Source organism: Mustela erminea, chromosome 7 (assembly GCF_009829155.1).
Source record: "Mustela erminea isolate mMusErm1 chromosome 7, mMusErm1.Pri, whole genome shotgun sequence".
Lineage (NCBI taxonomy): Eukaryota > Metazoa > Chordata > Mammalia > Carnivora > Mustelidae > Mustela > Mustela erminea.
In genome coordinates this window covers 16,106,523-16,125,017 of record NC_045620.1, presented here as the reverse complement: position 1 = coordinate 16,125,017, position 18,495 = coordinate 16,106,523, and the positions used below count along the sequence as shown (strand labels likewise).

At 49.1% G+C, this 18,495-nt stretch overlaps 1 protein-coding gene across 4 annotated transcripts in view; it reads left to right on the top strand.

Annotated features, from left to right (window-relative positions):
- MYBL2 (MYB proto-oncogene like 2) overlaps window positions 1-18,495 on the top strand; it is a 36,024-nt gene that overhangs the window by 9,018 nt on the left and 8,511 nt on the right. For all 4 annotated transcript variants that reach the window (XM_032350615.1, XM_032350616.1, XM_032350614.1 and 1 more), the window contains exons 4-9: window positions 359-451; window positions 664-884; window positions 3,219-3,381; window positions 10,297-10,581; window positions 13,329-13,742; window positions 15,913-16,052. In XM_032350615.1, coding sequence (XP_032206506.1) covers window positions 359-451; window positions 664-884; window positions 3,219-3,381; window positions 10,297-10,581; window positions 13,329-13,742; window positions 15,913-16,052 — 1,316 coding nt within the window. The remainder of the gene's footprint in view (window positions 1-358; window positions 452-663; window positions 885-3,218; window positions 3,382-10,296; window positions 10,582-13,328; window positions 13,743-15,912; window positions 16,053-18,495) is intronic.

Sequence of the window (18,495 nt, the reverse complement as noted above, 5' to 3'; positions counted from 1 at the left end):
GCTAGCGGCCTTATCTCCCAAGTCGCTTGCAGCTCAGGGACCAAGTCAGCAGACCCTTTCTACCTCACCTTCACTTGCTTCTGTGAGATCTGAAACCTTCAGGGAAATAATGCTTTCCCAGAAGCAAGGACAGATCCCTCACATACGCCACAAACTTTTAGTTATAGCAACTTATGGCTCCCTCCTTGTACTGGGGGGCCGGAGGAAGCTTCCTACAGGGTAGCCATGTGTGTTCCAGCAGGTGGGAGTGTAGTGTGTGGTGGGTGAAGGGATCAAGGCCTGGCCTTGAACCCAGTGCTCAGCCAGGGCCCCAGGCTGTTGTCATAGGAGTCCTCACGGGTTCCTGTTCTCTCCCCAGAACCGCACTGACCAGCAGTGCCAATACCGGTGGCTGAGGGTCTTGAACCCAGACCTCGTCAAGGGGCCATGGACCAAAGAGGAGGATCAAAAGGTATCTGTCGGGACAGCGCCTTGCACACAGTGGGCCTTCCTGCACCCCAGCAGATCCAGGGATGGTGAGGCTGTCCTGGGGGTAGGCAGGGGTGTCCAGCTGGTCCTCTCCAGGCCGCGGTGAGATGAGGCTTATGTGGAAAGAACTGCACTGTTCTATTAGGGGGCGAGGGAGGGGCGAGTGCCCTTGGCCTCACAGAGACCTTTTCCAAGGTCATCGAGCTGGTCAAGAAGTACGGCACGAAGCAGTGGACGCTGATCGCCAAGCACCTGAAGGGCCGGCTGGGGAAGCAGTGCCGTGAGCGCTGGCATAACCACCTCAACCCCGAGGTAAAGAAGTCCTGCTGGACGGAGGAGGAGGACCGCATCATCTGCGAGGCCCACAAGGTGCTCGGCAACCGCTGGGCCGAGATCGCCAAGATGCTGCCGGGGAGGTGAGCTGCCAGCTGGGTGCTGCGGACCGGGGGCTGGGGCAGGCTGGGATGTTCCCAGGGAGTGAGGACATCCACTGGGCTCTTGGGGGATAGTCCAAGAGTCAGTCCCATTTCTTTGCAGTTGTTCACTTTTCCCAGGGATGAAGGAGTCCTTCAGATTCTTGCCTAGGGCTGCCCGGACCTGGCTTTATAGGCAGTTCCGGACCACGGCATGGAGAAAGAGCCTGGGGGCTTTCTACTCTGTGTACAGATTTTCCTCTGATCCCTGTTGGAGCTCTGTGCACCACCCCTGCCCTCTGCCAGGGTTGCCTTGTCCTTTTTCTTAGAGAATAAACTTCTCTTATTCCTGCCTGTGTGGTCAGGGCCAGGATCTAGACGTCCAAACCATTGCTCTGTTTTCTATTCCTTGCTGTGCCTGGTCCCTCTAAGAGCCTCTTGGGGGCTTTAGGGGAGCATCAGGAAGACTTGACTCCATTCTTGCCAGAATCTTTCTCCAGGGTCAACTCCCCTCTCCTAAGTTGCTTATTGTTCCCCTAAGTGCTTTCCGTCTTCTGAAAACTTAAATAAGCCTCTTTATTTGTGGCTGTTTTCTACCCTGTTCTCTTTGTCCTTAGGCATTTCTCCCTTATTCAGTTTAATTTTTACTCCTTTGTCATGACACTGTGGTCCTGGGAGGGAGAGGAGATAAAATGCCGGACGGTGTCTTTCCTCTGAAGTCTGGAATGGTCTAGTTTCAAAACTCAAACCTGAGTATGTTATCCTAACTGCTTCTTCTAGTGCTTGGGTTGAAGACCTGGGTCTCTCTCCCCGTGAACCTGATGCCACCAGCCTGGCCTTGATGCACTGTCACCCTTGCTTACCCCTTGGACTTTAGCTGTCTGCCCTCCTCTCAGCCCCCAAAACGTGGAGAGCTCCCTCTGAGAATCCCCTGGTGCTCTCCTCTGTTGGCCTGGGATGCATACTGCTTGTGCCCCTGTGTAGCCAACACACTCGTCCTTCAGTCCTTGGTGGGGGTGTCTCTCTGTCTTCCAGACTGCGGTTGGTCCCCAGCGACCTCCCCATACTGCCCATACCCCTGCCTGGTCAGGACAGCCCACGGTGGGAGAGTTTCGAGCCGACCCACCTCTTTGACTGGCGGCTCATTCCGGCCATGCATCATGGCCATTCACAATTCAGGGGAAGAGCACCGTGCTTGGACTCCTTCAGTAGGGAGCGCCTACCACGTGCCTGCGTCTCTGTCTTGTAGTCTGATGGGCCGCGCTGCTGTTCTGCCATGCACGCCTGGGCTGCTCTCCTACCCTCTTCTCTACGGCTCTGCTGCTGCACGCTTCCGTGGTGCTGCACTGGTCTGTGCTCCGTGCTGCTCTGCTCCCCGTGGTCCTGCAGCGGGTGCTGCTGTGGGCTTCTGTAGGCCTCTCCTGCCCTGTTCTACAATACTCGGCTGCACATGCTGCTTACTGCGTTTGCTGTGTGCTACTATGATAATTCCGAACTGCCACCTGCTTCTCTACACGTTGTATTTTGGTGCCGCTGTACTGGGCTGTATTTGCATACCACCGTACAGTTTTCTCCTGCTCTGCTGGTTTATCTGTACCAGTGTGCTTTCTGTTCCTGCACTTCTCCCCACTTCCACACTCTAGTACTCTGCTCTTGTAACATCTTCCTGCTCTCTGCTTGTCATACATGTGTCTCCCCAGTTACTCTTCAGTAAGTGATGGAGTATGAAGTCATCTCCTGATTCTCCAGATAAAGTAACAGAGGCTCAGAGTGACCCATGTCAGACCCTTTCTGCCATCCAGTTCTGCCCTCTGTGGCCATTTGCCGTCTGAGAGGAGGACCAGGGCTTGCGTTCAAGGGCACCGTGAGCCTTAGGATGGAGCTTAGCAGCCAGGGCTTTGCTTCTAGTTTCTGCAGATGCAAAGTGAGTGGAAAAGGGAATGCGAGCTTCAGAAACATTTCAGCTGTGTGAGTGTTACCATAGGCTGAATAAAACCTCTGCTTATTTTGCTGAGGTTAGTGGAAATATGTATAAATCACTGAGGACTAGATGCATGTGTGACTTCATTTTAAAGCTAAGAGACTGTAGAGTCAGGGTGCCTGGGTGGCTCAGTCAGCTGAGTATCTGACTCTTGATCTCAGTTCAGGTCTTGATCTCAGGGTCGGGAGTTCAGGCCCCACACTGGGCTCCACGCTGGGCATGGAACCTATTTAAAAAAAGAGACCGTGGAGTCATTGGGTTGACCTCATTTACGGGAGCGGGAACTCCACTCAGGGAGGTCCGTGACATGGCGCGTGGCACTTCTGAGTTGAAAGGTCCCCTCTTGGCCCCCGCAGGACAGACAATGCTGTGAAGAATCACTGGAACTCCACCATCAAAAGGAAGGTGGACACAGGTGGCTTCCTGAGTGAGTCCAAAGACTGCAAGCCCCCTGTGTACTTGCTGTTGGAGCTCGAGGACAAGGACGGCTGCCAGAGTGCCCGCCCCGTGGAGGAGCAGGTGAGACGGCTTGCTGAGGCTGCTCAGCCCCAGCGCCCAGCTTTGGGTTCCGTATTTAGCCCCGCCCATCTCATTTAACACCTGTTCTTTGCTTTTCATCTTCGCCACCGCTGTTCATGACTTCCTGCCACCGGGTCTCCTGTGGGCTGCATCTCCCTCACCAGGGCCCTTCCTTGTCCCATAACTCTGCACAGACCTGACACTTGTCTGCCCGCAGGCGAAGGACGACAGAACAAGCTGACATATAAAATGGAGGGTTGGCTTGAAGAGGTCCTAAGCCTCCTCTGTCCTTAGCAACAGCTTCCTTTCTACCTGTCGCCCTTTCTAGGCTTTTCATACTTAAAGCAGGTTGGCAATTGAAGAAAATATAATTTATTTATTGAGGTCTAATTCACTTACAGTAAAATCCATGGCATTTAGTGTACAGTTCTGAGTCGTGACAAAAAACATACTGTCCGATAACTACCAAACCACATCGAGATACAGACCTTTCCATCACCTGCCATGTTCCCTTGTCTTCCTTTTCATCAGCGCTTTTCCCTCATCCCAGGCATCCCTCGTCTGTTTTCTGTCTATAATTTCACACAGTTTTCTAGAAAATCATACAAAGAAGTTATATGGTATTAGGTTTACAATTATAAAAACGAAACCAGTATGCAGGTGTTAGCATTTCCCACCCCATACTCTGGAGCAAATTTTTTTTTTTTTTTAAGATTTTATTTATTTATTTGACAGAGAGAGAGATCACAAGTAAGCAGAGAGGCAGGCAGAGGCCGGGGGTGGAAGTAGGCTCCCTGCTGAGCCACCCAGGCGCCCCCAGAGCAAACTTTTTATTGAAATTTCAAAACTATTTTTTCTAATGATTTATTCTTTTTTTTTTTTTTTTAAGATTTTATTTATTTATTTGATGGAGTATAAACAGAGGGTAGAGGCAGGGGGAGAGGGAGAAGCAGTCACCCCACTGAGCAGGGAGTCTGATGTGGGGCTCAATCTCAGGACCCTAAGATCATGCCCTGAGCCAAAGGCAGATGCTTAACCCACTGAGCCACCCAGGCACCCCAGTGATTTATTATTTACAAATAAAGATTTGGGGTACCTGGCTGGCTCAGTCAGAAGAGCTTGTGACTCTTGATGTAAGGGTTGTGGTTCACCCCCACATTGGGTATAGGGATTACAAAAGTAAATAAATAAACTTAAAAAGATTTGGGGGCACCTGGGTGGCTCAGTGGGTTAAGCATCTGCCTTTAGGTCTGGTCATGATCTCAGGGTCCTGGGATTGAGTCCCGCTTTGGGCTCCTTGATCAGCAGGGAGCCTGCTTCTCCCTCTGCCTACTGCTTCCCCTGCTTATGCTCTCTTTCTCAAAAAGGATACTTAAAAAAAAGTCTTTAAAAAAAAAAAAGGAGGGGGGTGCCTGGTTGGCTCAGTGGGTTAAAGCCTCTACCTTCGGCTCAGGTCATGATCCCAGGGTCCTGGGATTGAGCCCCACATCGGGCTCTCTGCTCTGCAGGGAACCTGCTTCCTCCTCTCTCTCCCTGCCTGCCTCTCTGACTACTTGTAATCTCTGTCTATCAAATAGATAAATAAAATCTTTTAAAAAAAATAAAAATAAATGTGTCAAAGAATGAGGATTGGACAATGCTGAGTCATGGGAGGTAACGCACTCCCCCTGTGCTGTGTTCTAGTCTCTTCTGGGATTGTGAACTAGTGAGTAAGCTTTCTTCACGCTCCCCCTTCCCTATTCTTACTGGCTCACTAGGACCCGCATCCCCTCCAGGGCTGTGACTCTCTGCTGTGGCATTGCATCACATTCTTGCTTCTGTTTCTCAGTTTTTCAACTTGAGAGAGTATCTCTTGATTCACTGATATGAATGCTTCTGTAGAATAACAAACAGTAGAGAAAGATCTCGAACAGAAAGTAAATTGTCTTCTTCCAGTCTGGGTTCCCCACACATCCCCTAACCAGCAGAGTCTGCTTCTCATACTTTGTTGAGTATCTAAGTAACATATTTTCAAGCCTTTTACTTCTGGTTGAAGAAGAAGCATACGTTCCACAAAGAGAAACCATGGGCATCATCAGCAGACATAGTTACTTTTTAGGATGGAGGGGAAGTGGGCAGACCTTCTTCAGTCTCTGAAAATCCTGGGCTGAAAGTTAGTGTTTTGACTTCGCTTTTGCCTCTGGCACTTTTCTTCTGGAGCGCTAGCCGTGCGGGGCCAGAATGAGCCCCGGGGGTCAGTGAGGGTGTTGTTTTCAGCCTCATTTCATCTCCAGCATCATTTTCATGGTTCTCTTGTGCTGTTTATGTAATTATGGTTATATCTAATTTTATTTTATTTTATTTTATTTTTTTTTTTTTTAAGATTTTATTTATTCATTTGACAGAGAGAAATCACAAGTAGATGGAGAGGCAGGTAGAGAGAGAGAGAGAGGGAAGCAGGCTCCCCGACGAGCAGAGAGCCCGATGCGGGACTCGATCCCAGGACCCCGAGACCATGACCTGAGCCGAAGGCAGCGGCTTAACCCACTGAGCCACCCAGGCGCCCCTATATCTAATTTTAAAAATTAGGAACAAAGCCAGGGGCGCCTGCGTGGCTCAGATGGTTAAGCATCTGCCTTCAGCTCAGGTCATGATCCCAGGGTCCTGGGATTGAGCCCCGTATCGGGCCCTGGTAGGTAGGAAGCCTGCTTCTCCCTCTCCCTCTGCTGCTTTTGTTCCCTCTCTTGCTCTCTCTTTCTCCGTCAAATAAATAACATTTTTAAAAAATAAATAAAATTAGAAACAAAACTTCAACGACCATCCTTGTAACTCAAATCACTGTGCATGGGCTCGTTATTTCTTTAGGAATTCCTGGAGATGGATTGAGACACATTTCTTGAAAAAATTTCTTTTTTTTTAAAGATTTTATTTATTTACTTGAGAGAGAGAGATTGAGAGAGAGCATGAGAGACAAGGAGGTCAGAAGGGGAAACAGACTTCTCGCAGAGCTGGGAGCCCAATGTGGGACTTGATGCCGGGACTCTGGGATCATGACCTGAGCAGAAGGCAGTTGCTTAACCAACTGAGCCTTCTTGAAAAATTTCTAATACGTTTTGCTAGATTGTCTGCCAGAAAAGGTTTGCCTATTAATGTGTCTCTGGGACCAACTCCTGTTCTCCCCACTCACCAGTCAGGCTTGCAATTGTAGTTCTTGTCCCCATACTTCAAAAGTAATGCAGGATCCCTGTAAAGAGTTAGAAACTTGGGACGCCTGGGTGGCTCAGTTGGTTAAGCAGCTGCCTTTGGCTTAGGTCATGATCCCAGCGTCCTGGGATCGAGTCCCGCATCGGGCTCCTTGCTCAGCAGGGAGCCTGCTTCTCCCTCTGCCTCTGCCTGCCATTCTGTCTGCCTGTGCTTGCTCTCTCCCCCACTCTCTCTCTGATAAATAAATAAAATCTTTAAAAAAAAAAAAAAAAGAGTTAGAAACTTTACAGAACTGAGTATTACAGAAGACAGAGCCTGCTAATCTCAACTGCCAGAGAGAACCAATATATTGTTTAATGTGTTTGCCAACATTTCTAATTAAGGGCAATATGTTGAAAATGAGATTGTGATAACTTACTGCCATAGAGTTTCTTCTGAAATCTTTCCATGTCATTTTGTGCATACAGAGCTTTACACCATTCTTGAATCTGTTGTCTTGTCGTGACCTGCTGATGAACATTTGTCACCATTTCTGTTAAGACGCTGCAGGGAACATCATCTTTCCTATTCTCTGTGCATGTACTTATTAATGTGGGTTAGTTCTTATAGATGTGGCATGACTAGGTCAAATGGTACGGACACGTGAAATTTTTATAAGCATCACCAAATCGCCACTCGAGTGTTGGTACCATTTTGTCCTGTTGGCAGCATATGGCACTGCCTGTTTCCCCACACTGTTGTCGTGACTGGCTGTGACTATATTGAAAATATCTTTGCCGGGATGTTGGGTGGCTTAGTTGGTAAAGCATCTGACTCTTGGTTTCTGCTCAGGTCATGCTCTCAGAGTCGTGAGACAAGGCCTGAATTGGTTCGGGGCTCCGCACTGGATGTGGAACCTGCTTAGGATTCTCTCTCCCTCTCATTAAAAACAAAACAAAAAAACTTTGCCAATTTTATGAGCAACAACAGACTATCATTTGGGTTTGATTTCTTTTACTTGTGAGGTTTACCATTTTTCTTTAGCTTATTGATTTTCCTTTACCCAAATTAATTGTTTGTTTGTTTGTTTGTTTGTTTTGGTCACTCATAAACTTTTATTTATGTATTAAGGATATTACCCCTGTATCATATGGTAACTCCTTTTTCCTAGCTTGGGAAACTCAGATCTTCTTCATCCCTTCACTTTATAAAGGTGTAGTTTATAGACAGTAAATGCACCTTTTAGTAGATAGTTCTGTACGTTTTGACAAATATAACCCACACCTCAATCAAGCTGGAGGACATTTCCAACACCCCCTGAAGTTCCCAAGCACTCAGCCCTTGGCAGCTGCTTCTCTGTTTTCTATCTCTGTAGTTTTACCTTCAAAAGGATGTTGGTTGCGTCAACGGAATCACACAGTCCATACTCTGCTGTGACTGTTCTCTTCCGCTTAGCTGTTAATGCATTACGGTTCACCCATGTGGCTGTGACTGTCAGTGATTTGTTCCTCTGTACTGCTGAGTGACAGTCTGTGGGTCTGGAAGTACCATTCTTTATCTGTTTACCAGCTGAGGGTCGCTGTTTCTAGCTTGTTCCCAAAGAAAGCTGCTATAGGCATCTGCGTTCAAGATTTTGTGTGAACATAAGTTTTCATGTCTCTTGGGTAAACATCTAGGTTTGGGATTGTTGGGTCATATGGTAAGTGTATTCCGAATTTTAAATAAAATCACCGAGCCATTTTCAACACAGCTGTTTCTGAAGTGGGATTCCCACATTCAGAACCTTCAACAGCGTTTATGGCATTCTTCCCTTTCTCTAATCGTTGCAGTTACAAGTTTTCAATCAAATCTGTTCTTATCTAATCCTTTACTTCCTTTGCCTGGATCACAAACCATTTCCATCCTGTTCACTTGACAGTGATAGCAGTAATAGCCACGGTGCATGCTGGGTGCTGCTGGCCTCGCTGCTGACCTCCTCAGGGTCCTCATTTTACAGGCAAGAGAGCTGATGCACACACAGGCCACACAGCTTGCTCAAGGTGGGCCAGCAAAAATGGCCAAGCTCTGGCTGAATCCAGAGCCTGCATAACTCTTCCTGATGCCGTTTGGCCCTCCTCAGGGACGTGGGATCACGATCCTTGCCCTTGAGAAGCCTTGTTGATCACATGTGCTCTTCTCAAGGCTACACTGGGATATATAAGGTTAACATGTCAACCTTACTTTCAGGGCTCTGCCAGGAGAGCTAGTGCCTCAAATGATTTTCATCTTTTTTTTTTTTTGTCACAAAATTAGTATACACTCATTTTCCAAACATTTATTTTGAAATGATATTAAGCATACAGAAAAGTTACAAGAATAGTACAAAGAATTCCCATAATACTCTTTACTAGATTCATTAGTTTTTCTTTTTTTTTTTTTTTTTTTTAAGGATTTTAAAAAAATGTTTTTAGTTATCTCTGCACCCGATGTGGGATTCAGACTCACAACCCTGAGATCAAGAGTTGCATGCTCGGGGCGCCTGGGTGGCTCAGTGGGTTGAGCCGCTGCCTTCGGCTCAGGTCATGATCTCAGGGTCCTGGGATCGAGTCCCGCATCGGGCTCTCTGCTCAGCAGGGAGCCTGCTTCCCTCTCTCTCTCTCTGCCTGCTTCTCCATCTACTTGTGATTTCTCTCTGTCAAATAAATAAATAAAATCTTTAAAAAAAAAAAAAGAGTTGCATGCTCTACTGACTGAGCCAGTTAGGCGTCTCTAGATTTGTTAGTTTTTAACATTTGCCTGATTTGCTTTATTTTTCTGTATACAGGTACTACTATTTTATCTGAGCCATTTGCTTCTCTATCCCATAATACTGAGTCTGTGTTTCCTAAGAATAAGGACCTTGGCTTACATACTCATATGTATGTTTTTGTTCAGTTCAGGGATTTTAAGTCCTGATTCAGGGCTTCGAACAAATCCACAGTCCATTCCATTTTCCTGCCCACGATACAGTCTAGAAGTAGACTTAGTTATCATATCTCTTGTCTATTTTATCTGAATAGTTCCTTAACCTTTCTTAGCCTTTCGTGATGCTGATATCTTAGAAGTATAGGCTAATGCCAGTTATTTTGCGGTCCGTCTTTCCTTCTGTCTGTCTGTCTTTCTCTTTTTACTTTTTTATGTATAAGTGACTCCATTCCTAGTGTGGAGCCCAGCGTGGGGCCTGAACTGTGAACAACCCTGAAATCAAGACGTGAGCTGAGATCAAGAGTCGGACGCTTTACTGACTGAGCCACCCGGCCTCCCATCTGTCTCTCAATTTAGATTCATCCTAGTATCCTTATTAGATCAGGTTGTACATTTTAATTTTATTTTCTTTAAATTAAAAAAAAAATTTTTTTTTAAAGATTTTTATTTATTTATTTGACAGACAGATCACAAGTAGGCAGAGAGGCAGGCAGAGAGAGAGAGGAGGAAGCAGGCTCCCCACTGAGCAGAGAGCCTGATGTGGGGCTCGATCCCAGGCCTCTGGGATCATGACCTGAGCTGAAGGCAGAAGCTTTAACCCACTGAGCCACCCAGGTGCCCCTATTTTCTTTAAATTTTTAATGTTGAATAACCTCTGTGCCTGATGTGAGGCTCGAACTTAGGACTCCGAGATAAAGAGTCGCTTGCTCTAAGACTGAGCCAGCCAGCCCCTCAGGTTGTGTGTTTTTCCCTAGAGTACTACACAGCGTCCATCTCATAATAAGAACCCCGTGCCCTTGTGTCCAACAGGGAAATGTGACCAGCTGGCCCCCCGTACTTCCTGCCGTGAAGGAAGAGGAAAGCAGTGAGGAGGAGGCCACGGCAGCCACCGCCTCCACGGAGCAGGGAGCTGTTCCTGCACACCTGGATGGAGTGTGGACGCCGGAGCCCTTGGAGGACTTCCCGAAGCGTGAAGACCAGGACGGCTCCTCGCCAGAAATTAGCCTGCCCTATAAGTGGGTGGTGGAGGCTGCAAACCTCATCATCCCTGCCGTAGGGTCCAGCCTCTCGGAAGCCCTGGACTTGATCGAGTCGGTAATGTTGGTCACGGCACTTCACAGTGGGCATAGAGCACCTGCCAACCAGGAGTGCTTCTCTGATGGGCGGGCATCCTTCTGTTCACTCTGTCATCCTACGACTGTCTCCTGGGCTGACGCAGAGTGCCCAGCTGGGATCCAGGGCCTGGGGACACAGAGGGTGGCCATGCGGTCCCTGCCCTCATGTGCCACAGTGCACATGGGGTGGGAGGGCTCCCCAGAGGAGGTGGCACTGTCCTGAGACCTCAAGGGTGATGAGGAGAGGGTGTTTAAGGCCCAGAACACCGCAGGGAAGAGCCTAGTGCTTGCCCCATTGGATGTAGGGCGGGGTTGGGTGTGCCAAGTGGGTGGGGTTTGGTGTGCAGAGTTGGTTCTGGTAACTCCAGTAACCCTGCCGGAGGCCGCCTTAGCTGTGGATTGAACCTCGCCAAGGACAGCTCAGTGAGGGCTGCATCTCCTGCTGTGTCAGACAGGGCTGCCGTGCGGAGCGGGTTTCATGAGGTGATGGGTGACAGACCTGGCAACTAGGGACAGCGGAGTTCAGTGGGAAGCACATTCACCTTCCCACTCGGGCTTCCCCATCCTTGCTAAGAATAATGACACTGTTTGTCGAGCATCTAAATGCCAGGCTCTGGGTTCCGTGTATAATCCACACAGTATCTTATGAGGCATGTTCTTTGTGTTTTCTAGATGAGACTGAGGTTCAGGGAGGGTTAAGTAGTGTCCCCGTGGTCACACTGACTAAGCTCAGTCTTACTCAGCCAAGTCTTAACAGGTCTTGGCTATCTTAACTACCTCTTGTTCCAGAGTTTGGGACTGGTCCCGGCTACAGCATCTAGCTATGGTGTCCCCTCCACTCCAGGAAATTTCAGAGTGGCCCAAGAAGCAGGTCTGATTGGTTTGTCAATACGTTCAATAAATAGCTCCTGGATGCCAGGCGCAGTCACTGGTTTGGGCCCTAAGGGGAGAGTTAGATGAATGCAGGACGCATTCTGTGCCTGGCCCCGTTGGCCTCTCATGGTGTTACGCCTTCATCCTCACACTGGTCTGGCTCTTCTGCTTGATGGACCCAGAGAGGGGCAGGCGGAGCTCAGGTGCTTTGAGCGGCCACTGTATGCCCAGTCGAATGCTTAATTAGTAACCAGCAGCTGACATGTGAACGCCCACCACGGGCCAGGCTCCTTGCCTGCCACCTAATAATATCCACGCTCTGTTACCGCGTTTGTGGAAACACTGCCATCTGTTCCTCCAGACAGTGCTTGTAGGATCTGTTTCTGGTCCATTAGACACCATCAGTCTGGGGCCTCCTCGAGGCTGGGGTTTGCTGTTTGAAGTGTGGGCCTAAAGTCAGTACTGCCCTGAGCTGGTGTCCACCCTTGGGGATGAACTGCCCATGCTCCTTCGAGTCCCAAGGACCAGCAGGCATCAGGGGGATCTGGTCCTACTCAGGGCCAGAGCTCCAGGGACCAAGGCAGAAGCTTCTCTCCAGCAGCCTTGCGGCTGGGTTGTAATTTATTGGGCAAAGGAAGGAAGACCTGGGTATGACTCAGAAATGCTCCCAGAAACTTAAGTGACTTTGGGTAGATTGCACCATCTCTGGTCTGGGAAGGAAGAAGGTAACGCTTGTCTGGCAGGTTCTTGTGGCATTGGAGACGGTTTAGGTGAAGTGGCCCAGGAGGCCTCGGTGACTGACAGGTGCGTGGAGCACAGCGGAGCCCATTCTCCAGGAGTGTGGCCATGCAGATCAGGACCCGTAAACCCGGCCTCACAGCCTCGGGCCTAAGACTTCACTTCTAGGAGAAGATTTGTATCCAAGATGTTCACGAAGATGTTATTTTTAATTTTTAAAAACTAAGGGAATTGGGTGCCTGGGTGGCTCAGTGGGTTAAAGCCTCTGCCTTCAGCTCAGGTCATGATCCCGGGGTCCTGGGATTGAGCCCCGCATCGGGCTCTCTGCTCAGCGGGGAGCCTGCTTCTCTGTCTCTCTTTGCCTGCATCTCTGCCTACTTGTGACCTCTGTCTGTCAAATAAATAAATGAAATATTTAAAAAAAAATAAAATAAAAACTAAGGGAATAAACAATGTCCCAGCAGAAGAGGGGGATAGTTAAGTAACTAATACATTCCTATGATTGAATATTTCGCAGTCATAAAATGTGTTACAAAAGTTGGAAAATTTTCATGTAACTGATATTTATTAATAGTAAACATCCAACTCGTAGGTAATAGAATTAAGCTCTATTATTAGTAGTATAACTTTAAATGGATAAAAAGCAGTATATAGAAACGATTTTTTTCTAAGGCTAAAAACACAGACTCCCAGCTGTCCTCGAGGGACGTGTGTAAGTGGTAAACTGAGAGCCGTGTGTGAGGACAGTAAATACTGAGTTCAGGCAGAGGGTGGGAGCTAGGGGAGCCGGACCTGGGGCATCAGTGGTTAGGTTTTATTTCCCAGGCTCCTTGATGGGTGTCTTGAGTTTTCTTTGTGCTTTTTGTCTGTCTTAAGTATTGCTTTTTAAAAATAACAGCAAGCAGCCGTATGAGCAATGTGACCTCAGCTATGTTTGCAGATAGAGATATGGATGTAGAAGAAGCCTCAAGGAAACGCAGGAAAACGCTCGTGGTGATGACTCCTGGGCTGTGGGCTCCTGCCTGATGCTTGTGTATTGTCCTTTAATGAGTGAATCTTGTATCTGCTGAGAAAGCTGGGTGACGCAGTTATTCCTGACCCCCCCTCTCTGGGCAGGACCCTGATGCTTGGTGTGACCTGAGTAAATTTGACCTGCCCGAGGAGCCGTCTGCAGAGGGTAGCAGCAGCAACAGCCCTGTGCAGCCATCCCCATCACGGCAGCAGCAAGTGCTGCCGCCCCGCCAGCCTGCTGCCCCGGTGCCCAGTGTGACCGAGTACCGCCTGGACGGCCATACCATCTCAGACCTGAGCCGGAGCAGTCGGGGTGAGCTGATCCCCATCTCCCCCAGCACTGAAGTGGGGGGCTTGGGCATCGGCACGCCGCCTTCGGTGCTCAAGCGGCAGAAGAAGAGGCGTGTCGCCCTGTCCCCTGTCACGGAGAACAGCGCCAGCCTGTCGTTCCTGGACTCCTGTAACAGCCTCACCCCCAAGAGCACACCCGTCAAGACCCTGCCCTTTTCGCCCTCCCAGGTGTGTGGACCCCACCCCGACCACTCGCTGGGTTCGGTGTACAGACCCCCAGTGCCCAGTACAGGGCCTGGACGCCGGCACACGTCATTCAGCAAGGCTTCCCTGAGCGTCTGCTGTGTGTGAGGCCCTGTGCTAGGTGCTGGGGGCATAGAGGGGAGCAAAACTGGGCCTGGCTCTGCCTTTGAGAAGTTTATGCTCTGGTGGGAAAACCAGCTAATAAGAAAAGCTACAAGTGAATGTGACACCTGCTGTCTTAGTCTTACAGAGCTGTGAGGGCATCAAGCGGGGAAGGTGTCCTCTGGAAGGCTTTCATGAGGAGGAGGGATTGCTTAGCTGGAAATAGTAGGTGGTAACTGGGCAAAGAGGAGAAGGGACTCAGTATTTGTTACAAGAGTCTCATTTAGCAGACTCGCCAGCCTTGGGGTGCAACGGCGAGGGTGACCTATCCTTGCCCTTGATGAGGGTAGCGAGTGCTGGGGGCAGGCTTGCAGTTCCTTGAGCAGAAGGTAGTATGGAAGGTGCTGTGGTTGTTGGGAGCTTGTTGTGTCCTGGGTACTGACCTGTTTGTAATGAAAGTTCTATTAGGGGAAGCTGAGGTGGGACCCTGTCTTCCCTCCATGTCGGGGAGGCATTCAGAGCTTCCGAGAGATGTTTGAGCTGGGTTTTGTCAGCCTGAACACAGGCATGGAGATGAGGGAGCACTCGGTGTGAAGTCCAGAGCCAGCGCGAGGAGGCAGGGGCTTTGGAGGGCTATAGGCGTAAATGAGGGCTGTGTGGTGCCCTGGGGGCCCGCGGGGTGGTAGTCTCTGGGAGCTGGAACGGAGGGGCGGTTGAGAGGCAGACCCTGGAGTTTCCATGTCCCTGGACCAGAAGATGGTGGGTGGAGGCTGGGGGTCTCACGACGTCTGCCCCTTTCCCTGAAGATGTGGGAGAGAGAGAGGCCCAGAGGAGGCATGTTTTAGGAAGCTCCTCCCATCGTCTGTGCAAAGATTGAGGCCCGACCTGCGTCAGGGGCGATTAGTGGTATTTTTCTGCCAGAGGCCTTGTATTAGTTCTAGAGGTGCCACAGTAAAGTACCACAGACCAGGAGGCTTAAACTCCAGAAATTAATCTCATAGCTCTGGAAGCTGAGATTAAGTGTGGGCAAGTTCAGTTTTTTTCGGAGTCTCTCATGGTTGTAGATGGCTGGCTGTCTTCTCTGTGTCTTCACATGGACTCCCTTTGTGTGTGCATCTGTGTTCTGATCTCCTTTCTCTTATAATATCTTAACCTGCTTCTCATAGATTCTTCTGAGGACGCCAGCTATGTTGGGTGACAGCCCATCCTTATGACCTCATTTTACCTTAATCATCTCTTTGAAGTTTCTTGTCTCCAAATACATTCAAGTTCTGAGGTCCTGTGGGTCAGGGCTTCTACAGCCCATAGCAGGCCCCAAATAAGCCCAGCTGATGAGAGAAGGAGAATGGTGAGCCCTGAGCTGCCCAACAAAGAGCCCGGGGTGATGGGGACCCTGCCCAGGGCTGTGGACCCAAGGTCTGCTCGTGGCCCTGGGCTGCTGGGGCACCTTCAGGGTAGAGCGGGGAGGTAGTGCCACAGACTTGGCTCAGGTCTGGATTTGTGTCCTGTCTCTAGCACTCAGCACAAGAACCTTTACCTCTTTAGCCTCAGCTTTCTTCTGTAAATTGGGATGTTGTAATGGCACCTACATTGCAGAAGATCTGTGAAAACTACATGGAATTCTTGGTGTGAATGCTTAGCCCTGGTGTGAGGAGTTGTTCACGTCACCAGAACCATTGTCACTGTCCCTGTCCACAGGTTGGGTGAGGGCTAGTCTTCTGAAAAGAGTTGCTCTGAAGACTGCCAGCTTTCTTCGCCCTGACCGCACGGTTGGCAGTGCTGTGAGTGTGGGCATGGGGGATGGCCCTCCCCAGCCTCACAAAAGCCAGGGCTGGGGGCAGTGACAATTCCACAGGTCTACGTGAACCTAGCTGGTGGGTTCTGTCGATTTTCCTGGTCTTCATTTTCTAGTGCCTGGTCGGGGAGTGCTTCCAGGTCAGGAGGGAGACCCCTGTCACAGAGCATATTGGGGGGTGGTGGGGACAGGGGCTGTCCGGTGTCCCACCCCACCTCTGCAGGTTGTCACTTTGTCTTGTTTCCTCTTCCCTGGCAGTTTCTGAACTTCTGGAACAAACAGGACACACTGGAGCTGGAGAGCCCCTCATTGACGTCCACCCCGGTGTGCAGCCAGAAGGTGGTGGTCACCACGCCCCTGCACCGGGATAAGACGCCTCTGCACCAGAAACATGCGGCGTGAGTGTGCTGTGCCCACCCATCCCTGCTGGCCTAGGAGCTTGGGCTTCGCCCCCTTCCCAAGCCAGGACTGGGATTTCCTTTGGAAAAACACCTGGGACTGTTTCAAGAAGGCAGCCTCCTTCCGGCCACCACAGCCCTTTGTTTTTTTTAGGATTGTCTGGAGCTTCATCTTTGTTGTTCTTCATCTTCTGTTTTAATTAGATGGTTTCTAATCTCAGAACTCAAGTCCAAGTAGCCATGAAAAAATCCCCCCATTTTGTGTTTCAAGTGCAAACCTACTGGGTTTGAGCAACCTTAGCATGCAGGACGGAAGTGGCCTGGTTGTCCCTGTGTCTCTGTGGTGCTCAGGGAGCAGCTCTGGCTGTGACCTTCTGAAGCTCTGTGTCTCACCTGTACAGGGCATGTGCCTGTCTGCTTTTATGGAAGTGCTTTCATGGGAGTGCACGTCCTGCGTCATCCTGAGGTCGAGAGGGTGGCTTAACTGCGCTTCTGCCTGTTGCCTTTGCTGCAGGAGAGCGTTGCCTTGTTATTTCCTGAGTAACCTGTTTAATTCAGGAATCAGCTCTGAAGTGTTAGCTCTTGTAATGATACATAATTTTAGGAAGGCTTTATGAATCCCCTGATCAGAAATCGGTCTCTCAACAGTTGACCTAGAGTTTAACAGATAATGTGGCATGAGGAACAGTCTCTCTTCAAGCCAGAGTTTTTCAGATCTCAGCTTTTAAGCGGATATGCTGTCACCACAAAAGGCATCGATGGTTCTTGCTCCTTTTCCTTCTCATCCCTTTCCTCATCTGCTGCTGCTCCGGCCTTTCTGGATTTTTCACATGAAGAAGCATTTCCACTGGTCTCATTCTTCTATAGATTCATGTTTTCAGCTGGTAATAAGCTCCTTCTCTCTGAATGTCATCTTTAACACTAGTTTGGGCCCTGCTGGTGAATCTGGAAAATTTGTATTTGAAAAGTCGCCTTAGTGTTTGAAAGGTAGTTTTGCTGGGTGTAGAACTCATGGTTGACAGGTCTGTCCTTTTTTAAAGATTTTATTTTGAGAGGGAGAGAGTGAGAGAGCGAGAGAGCACAAACAAGCGGAGAAGGGCAGACAGAGTGGAAGAAGCAGACTCCCTGACGAGCAGGGAGCCCAATGTGGGGTTCGATCCCAGGGTTCCTGGGATCATGACCCGAGCCAAAGGCAGACACTTAACCAACTGAGCTACCCAGTTGCCCTGACGGGTTTTTTCTTTGAGCTTTAGGGATGTTGCTCACCTGTCATCTGTCCTGTACTGTTTTATTACTGGATTTGAACAAGCTGATTATGGTGTGCCATGATCGATTGTTCTTTGTTTCTTATACTTGGTATTCTCTGAGCTTTTTGGATCTTTGGGTTTTCATTAAATTTGGAAACACTTCAGCCCTTATATCTTCAAATAGTCTTTTTGGGCCTTCTTTACAGACTCCACAATTACATATTCCACCACGTGGAGCTGTCCCACAGCTTACTGATGTTATTACTCTTGTTTTCACTCTTCTTTCTCTCTGGTTAGTTTTGGATGGTTTCTAGTGCCCTGTCTTCAAGTGACTAATCTTCCCCTCTGCGGCATCCGGTCCCTGGTAATCCCATCTGGTGTGTGTTTTCATCTTAGGCGTTGTGGTTTCTGTCTCCAGATATTAACAGATCTTGTAAAATATCCTCCATCTCAACTTGGCTGCCGAACATATGAAATACAATGATAACAAATTTCTTACTATCCTTGTCTGCTGATTTTAGCTTCTGTATCAGTTTCAGGTCAGTTTCAGTAGATGGGCTTTTCTTTTCATTGTGGGTTTTGCTTGGATTTTTAGCTCCTGCTTTGCTTCTCTGTGTATGCCTGGTGACATCTGGTTGGATGCCAGACATTGTGAATTTCACTTTTGCTAAGTGCTATATATTTTTGTATTCTCAGACTTTTTTTTAGAGCCTTGTTCTGGGATACAGTTGAATTACTTAGAAATAATTTGATCCTTTGGATCTTGTTTTTAAGATTTATCAGGTGGGACCACAGCAGCAGTGAGTTCAGGACCCTCCAGTGCTCTACCCTTTATCTTATGAGTGTTGAGGATTTGTAGTCTGGTCAGTGGGACTAAGCACTGTTTCCAGCCCTGTGTGAGCATGAAGTACTGTTCTCTCTGGTGTTTCTACATCATTCTCCCCTGATCTCAGGTGGCCTCCTCATGTGTTTGTACCAGTTAGCGCCCCGGGGGTACTCTGGCCCGTCTGCAGATGTCTGGGGTTCCCTCCCATGCAACTCTCTCTTCTCTGGTTATGCTGTGCCGTGCAAACTTGAGCTGCTGTGGTCTCCCTGAGCACTTGACCTTGTCTCTTCCATTCCAGGTCATGCCAGGCTCCGCCTGCACTTCCCTCCCTGTGCCATGCCCAGGAGCCATCCTTTTCTATCTCCGTCTC